Below are 7,841 nucleotides of genomic sequence, written 5' to 3'. Positions count from 1 at the left end.
TGGGACCTCAGCATGAGTTCCAGTTACGGAGGTTTCTCACTTATCCAGGTCCCACTTAACCAAGTTTTACTGTATATGTTTAAGCAGAGCATCCTTAGGGTAATAAAGTTACATATTATAATATGAACTAATTTATGGGCGTTTATACAATATGTAAATAGACCTCAGCAGTCATGCGGGCTCGCTAAATGAGAGTAAATAAACTTGTTTGTAATTATGAAACTTTCACGAATCTCCGCTCCGTATTGTATTAATTGGATTGTATCAATTTTTCTTTTTTCAGCTGACTTTTCAGCTGAAACAATTCAGGAAATTTTGAATTGGATTTATCGTGTGCGTTCCATTGAAATGCAAAGGGTTTAGCTGAATATCTATTGTTATAAGAAGTTCTAATGCACTTCACTAAGTTTAAGACCAAAATGAAGCTAAATTTGATTAAGGGATTCAGTCCTTTACCAATATTTAAATTGTTATTTATATGGCCGAAAGTATCTGAATATATAATTAATAATACAACAAAATTATTATAAATGACCTTGGAACAACTATCTATCTAACCAATAATATCTAATTGGCATTGTTAATCTATTTAATAAATTGAAAAGAAAAAGAAAGTTAAAACTTACGCCACTCGTCTTATGACAAAATATAGATTTCGATAATTTCAATGAACCTTTGTAGTTTTTAAATGAAATAGATTTGATGAAAAATTTTATAATAAGTGGAATTTGATTAAACGTTAAACATTTATAAGTGCATTATCAAAGCAATGGCCTCAATAGCTACTAATAAACTTACCATTCCATTAAACCGTATTACCAGTCTTTCATTATATTTAAACGATGCCATCGCTGCAGTCTAATTATTATCGATATTTGATAGCAACTTGTACTCCAATTTTGAATATTAAATCAATTTATAAGCATTTTACGTAATTGTACTGCGATGTGCAAGTACACATCTTCACTTATTGATTATTCAATGAGTGGAATCTATGATCTGGATAATAATAACCAGATAATTAAGCAGCTTGTACTAATAAACTTTAATATGTAATAAACATATATAAAGTGTTAGTCCTTATATCTCGAAAATAACAGGCCCAATTAGACTTTTTTAAATAAATATAAAAATAATCTATCAAAATTACAAAAAGAACCATTATTTTTAAAGAATTTAAAAGGACGTTTTTGATCAGTTCACTTGAATGTAAATAATCGTTTAAGTAATATTTCATTAAATACAGTAATTCCGATGAAGTAACAACCGCACTACCGTAATATTGCACAAGACCACGTTTGAACTTTTCATGGATTTAGTTAAGTTTGGAACTGATTAGACTTCGATGCAAAACTTTTGATGCTTTAAAGAGTTGGGCTAAGATGCACGTTAACGTGTTTTCGGCAACACTATCCAACGAATTGCAACTTTTGCTTTTTATCGTTTCTATTTTCGTTATACGAAATACAATAAAAGGTAATGACCATGTCCAGTTACGATACTCTAGTTTATATATTCATTTGATGAATTCTTTGAAATTTATGAGAATTCAAATTATAAATTTTTGATGTAACAAAGCCGAATACACAATTTAACACACACATGTACTATCTGATATCAGCCAAACCAAACGAGCCAAGTTTTAAGGACTCAAAATGTAGACTAGAATCGTTATTACCTATATAGATGGCATAAAAAGAAACCATGTTTTAATTATTTTCGAACATAGGCAATGGTCTGGCCGTCGTGAGTTTTTTCTGTAATCTATAAATTATGAAAAATTATAAAGCGATATGGCCTTGCTTTGATAATTAATTTTATAGACTACCATTAAGAAAATGTATTCAAATTAAATGAATTCTTTTAATGAGAAGGAAAAAGCAGTCGTCTATTCGGTTTTAACTTAGTAGTCGGCCGTTAAAAAGCCGTTAAATAGCGGTGAATGAGTTTATTACAATAGAGTCGAGGGAAAAATCGCATATATTTATGAGTGGATTTTGAGGGGTGCGAATAATGATAAACAAAAATATAAAATTTTTAGTACGCACCTCATCTTAGTTCATCATCTTAGGTATGATCATCATTTAATTATAATTTCATGGAAGTCCAATGTAGCGTTTACGTTTATTACTAATTGAAGATAACATTATTTCGCAACCCGAGGGCAACAATTAAAACAAAGAGAATTTTACAATTGTATAGTAATTTAACTTAACTTAATACTAATTTAACGAAACACAATTTTATAAAACTCAGTCTTACTCATCCAAAAATAAATAAATTATCTCGTATAAAATAAATTTCATTTCCAGTGATCCAGGTAAACATAAATGATGGCAGCCTTTGTATGATTTTAGATGTAGGCTGTAACGTTTCATTACCAAGTTGACAAGTAAAAAGTTTGTTTCATTTATTGGTAAATCTTCAAATAAATTATTTACCCAGAAACACCTCCGGGCTGCGAGAAGCTTTAACAAAATCGTTATTTATTTGACGAAAACTTTGATGTTCCAATCAGTAAAGCGAAAGGTGTAAAATAAATTTATGATGCTGAATAATTTATAAGGATTAAAGTCACCGAACGACAATTTCCTCAAATTGAAATATGAATAATAAGGATAGTAAAGTTGGTTCATATATTTACTATTAAATATCTACTTTGATTGTTTACAGTCACACGCAGGCAGTTTACCCTCTGATTTTTTTTTATGTCATAGTCGGCAATTGAGCTGGTTGGTTGCCTGATGGTAAGCGCTACCACTGCCCATGAACATTTGGAGAGGCATAAGGCCAATTGCAGACCTTACCCTTCTACAAATGGATTGCCGACCTTAAATCGGGAAAGAATTAAGAAAAGATTGACGAGAGGAATAAAGGAAAGGATTGGGAAGGATAAGGAAAAGAATATAGGCCTTCGGCTCCCCCATTCACCGTACGAAATACAATAACATGCTATTATTTAAAGCCGGTTTTCTGTGGGGGTGTGGTACTTCCCCGTGCGAGCAGGCCCAATTCGTACCGAAGCGTGCTCGATTACCACGTACATAAATTAAGTAGCGTTTACTTTAAAATTTTATATGTAGAAATTTTCATGGTACAAATTTTCATCCCTGTTTTTCCCCTTGGGGGTAGAATTTATCAAAATCCTTTCTTAACGGATGCCTGCTGCGTGAAAGTTAAACCTTTGTCGGACCCGGGAGTGCGGGTCTCAAACTGTCAGCGGGGAATATGCTTTAATCTATCAAGGCACTAAGTTGTGACGTCACACTTAAGCCATAGGAAGTAAAGACAATGCATCAGCAGAGTATGCTGATATGTTGATATGTGGTGATATCATTCTACTGGGATATCTGTAAGATCCTGAACAGGATTAATACTTACCCTAAATTAGAGATACGAATATGTTTTTTTTTCCTCAAATAAGATTTTTTATATAACTTTTAAGGTGAAATCGCAAAAAGTTATATAGGTCTATACAAAATTGTGAGTATTTTAACGAGTTGTGTTTCAAAAGAAAACTAGACTATTATGTGTTATGTGGTAAGGTACGGTCGATGACCATATTTGTGGATGGAAAATTTATTGCTTTCTACCTCTGTTAGTCAATACAATATAGTATAATCAAATATATAGTATATTCTTGCGTTTGATTTTACGCGAGTATTATACATTTAGAAATTAAAAACTTTTTAACGGATTTTGAACACGATTTATTCATTATATTATTAACCCGACGTTTCGAACACTTTACAGCGAGCGTGGTCACTGGGAGACACGGGCGCTTAAAATCCGTTAAAAAGTTATTAATTTCAAATATAATCACATGATAAACATTTATAGCTTTTAAAAAATACGTATCTCTTAATGCCCGGTTGATTAATTATTTATTTCTTAGTTCAACCTCACTGATTCCAAATAAAATTTCATAATGAATTTTTGTATAAAACTAAATTTGAATTTAAGAAACCGTTTCCACTATACCCCACATGCCTGAAACACTTTGTCAACCCCTAATTGGTTCGAAAGGTTGCTGTGGGAAGGGAAGGTGGTGAAGGGATTCCGTGTGAATATGAACATGAATATTTAATTAATAGTGTAGGGTGTAGTGACTAACTAACCAGTATAAAACTCATACGAATTTTTTGTTGAAATTGTAAAAAAAAGACACACAAAAATACGGTAAAAAACCATTGCCCTCTTTGTAACGCAGTCGGGTAAAAAGGTACGCTACAAATCGAGAGCATCTTTCGATTTTTTGAAGCGACGGTTAAAAAGACTCAAGATCAAATAGGCTATTAATTATTACTAGACCGCCCGGATATCAAGATTTCTCTTTGATCTCAAGGAAGCATTTAATTTGGATAAAAACTATCCTATCATCCAAGTCAGCTCATACCCTGACTGTATACCAAATTTCGTCAAAATCCGTTTAGTAGTTTCAGCGAGATTGACGGACTAACATCCAAACAAACAAACTTTCACATTTATAATATTAGTGTGATTATATCGTGGGGCTAATTGTTGATTATTTTATTTTTTTCTTACAGATGGTTCAGGAAAACGAGGGACGTCACATCAAGCGCTGTACAAACGTCTAGGAATTATAGCCTTCATTATTACATATGTTATGAGATAAACGTGTTAATATTAATATATTCATCATGGCGCATATTATCTGATCACACGTTACTTCAACATTTCGATTAATTCAAAATTAACACTCAGTTTAAAAGTAGAACATTGTTTCGAAGCATAGATAATAAATTGTTGATATTTCTAATTTGCGCAGAAAATGTATTCGATGTGAGTTGAATGATTGGTTTTCAAAAGAGCTACGTGAATATAAACAAAAATTGAATGCAATAATAGCAAAATATAAACTGAATTAGAAGAGACGAGTGTTTAAAACAAATGTTTTGCTAGTGTTTTAGATAAATAAAGAAAAATGGTCGTTTGTACAGTCGTGCTTCAAGGCACTCGTGTCACCAAAAAGGATTAAAAGTAACATGGCTAGGGGTCAATGTACTTGATAATGTTTATATTATGATTATTCTTATATATCCTTAGTATTATGCATCTATTGTTTTTAATATTTGTATATTGTCTGACGTTCCGATCGTAGAGTACTTATATTATTGAATGAATAATAACTGGCAATTTTTTTATATATTTTTCAATGTATTCTAAAACCTACAACGGTTGCTATGTTTAAAATATTGATTGCAATATATAATATTTAATGTTTCCCTAGCTAATTGGGACGAAGTAAATTTCCACGAAAATAATTACGGTTAACGAAAAAGTTTTCGGAGAGTTACAGTTTTTTTGGTCGTTACATTATAAATTTTGAATGAGTTATTTGGGTGTCTTAGGCAGGAGTTGAACTTTTATTAGACATCCTAATCCAATGAAACATTAGTTCAAAACGGCTTCGAACCAATAGGTAACTACATTGAATACTCTAGATAAACACTCTAACAATATATCATTTTAAAATTAACACAATGAATTCAATGGTACATAATTTTCGTATTGTAACAAAAGTGAACAATTTTATAACTTTTTCGGCTTTAAAATAGAAAGTGTAGTTACTCAAGCTTGCTTTTGATTTTATTACAAAAGTATTGTGCTAAATACGGAATGTTTTTTCTTTGCCTTATTTCTGTCTTATAACAACATCTGCTTGAAACGCTTTCTATTATATTAATTTTCTTTTCCATTCTCCAATTTTTTTGCACTTTTATCCGTCTTGCGTTTGTTTAAGGATATTTTAATTATCTATGCATCTGTGTTAAATGTTTTGTGCAAACTATGATTTTATGAGATATTAAGTCAAGGCGAATTTAAAGCATAGTTTTTAACGTTTTAAGCAAAAATACGTATTTTATTACAATAATATGTATATGTTTAAGAAAAAAGCACATAAATTATTTGCTATGAAAATATTCTTTTTTACAAAATTTGTGCGCTTGTCAAGACATTTGAGGAAACCATTTTAAAATAAACAAAAAAGAGTAGTAGCAATGTGATCAGATAGTACGCAATCATGACGTCATTGTTGTACTGAAATAATAGAAGCAAGAGTCCTGAAGTTTCTACGACTGAAAAATTCTTCTCTATATTTGGATTGTTGATACCTACTTTGTAGTTGTGCCAACCCGAATTTATGTATTTCATTAAATGAAATACAAAAATATAAATTTCTTTTCTTTTTGTACCTGATTTTGTTTAATGTTTCTAATCTATATATCCCCTATGCGTTATTGTATTAGCGTAAGACCTTATTATTAACTTATTAAACAATTTTTGCTTAAACTGTATTGTTAAAATGTTTTTCATCCCACAAAAATGTCATAAATTGAGCTTCAATAAATTGTATTAAGTTGAAACATAAAAGAATTACAATATTTGTAGTATTTATTTTACAGCATGACATCTACTTTTTATTCTAGCAACTTTCATTATTTATGAATTTGAATAAAAAAAAATTGTACATTTCAAATCACAGAGTAAAAACAATTTTAATTAAAAACTCATTCAAACAATAGTTACGTGGACGTCTTAATTTGTTCTCAAGTTCTGTTCGCATAGAAATTCTGATTAAAATAGTCAAATTCCATTGAATATTTTTTCTTATAAGCACATACAATTTTTATCATTACCTACATCTAAAGCTGCGAGCGTTCAACCGCTTAAAAACAAAGATATTAATGTAAACTCATGATCAAAATCCTACAGATATTCATCGATTCGTTTTAATGAAAGTTATTACTCGTAGGTACCTAAATTTTTTGATGACGTTGATAACGTCATGTATAAGAATTTTGATGTAAGCTTTTTCCATACAAAAGCATTTTGCACTGAAAATAGAAAAATAACCGTTCGACGAATGACCACTTCAATTATTCATACGCCTACAGCAGTTTGTTAGTGATTTTTTAGTATTGTTATATATTTCTGTTATGTTCTTTAATATTTTGTTGCTTTAACATTTGGTTTTGGGTGGTTTGTAGGGAAAAAATTGTTTTATTAATGTTTATTTTCTGTTTTAAGCGCTGTATCAAGGCAAGGAGCTGGCTTATATAGACACAATCCAAATAAACATTCAGAAAGATAGCATTATGCACATAAAGGCAACCGTGTACCTTTGTTTCTGAGGAAATTGCGGAAGAAATCTCTAAAATGAAAATTGTAATACTGGATTCGTTTATATGTAAAACTTCTAACACTTGGTTCTACCCTCTTCGTGTTTTTCATTCCTTCATTGTGGATGAAAAATGTCTTGCTGAACAAAAGCTGTGTTTTGTAGAAGGTAAGGAAAAGATATTTTATGAAGCATCCATTACTTTTTTTGTCGAAATATTGTTAGAAAAGAAAGATAATCTTTTAATAAAATTTTAGCCGTCAAAGAATCCTGATGATGTAGAATGTTGTATTTTTCAAACGAGTTTCGACCTCGCTGATTGCGATAATCCTACTAATATAAATGCGAAAGTTTGCAAGGATGTGTGTGTATTTGTTGCTCTTTCACGCAACTACTGAACTGATTACAATGAAATTTTGTTCGTAGACAGCTGGACAACTGGAATAACATATAAGCAACTTTTAATCCCGTTATTCCTACGGGATACGGATTTACGCGGGTGAAACCGCGAGGCGCAGCTAGCATATTTAATACAAACAAAAATGATTTAGGTAAAGTTTTTTGAGTATTAGTGATATAAAATGGGTATGTTTTACATAGGGAAGGTGACAACAATAAAGCAATTTCTAAGTTTTTCATAACGTACACTAAAGGTTGAAACATCAAATACTCCATCGCGTGAGTATTTTATACCTAT

At 30.8% G+C, this 7,841-nt stretch overlaps 1 protein-coding gene across 1 annotated transcript in view; it reads left to right on the top strand.

Annotated features, from left to right (window-relative positions):
* LOC119834433 overlaps window positions 1-4,782 on the top strand; it is a 64,202-nt gene extending 59,420 nt beyond the window's left edge. Inside the window, exon 7 of the mRNA XM_038358792.1 lies at window positions 4,548-4,782. Within this exon, the coding sequence (XP_038214720.1) occupies window positions 4,548-4,636 (89 nt within the window). The 3' untranslated portion in view covers window positions 4,637-4,782. The remainder of the gene's footprint in view (window positions 1-4,547) is intronic.
* The last annotated feature ends 3,059 nt before the right edge of the window (window positions 4,783-7,841 follow it).

The sequence above is a fragment of the Zerene cesonia genome, chromosome 19 (genome assembly GCF_012273895.1).
Source record: "Zerene cesonia ecotype Mississippi chromosome 19, Zerene_cesonia_1.1, whole genome shotgun sequence".
Classification (NCBI taxonomy): domain Eukaryota; kingdom Metazoa; phylum Arthropoda; class Insecta; order Lepidoptera; family Pieridae; genus Zerene; species Zerene cesonia.
This window is presented reverse-complemented; position numbering and strand designations above follow the sequence as displayed.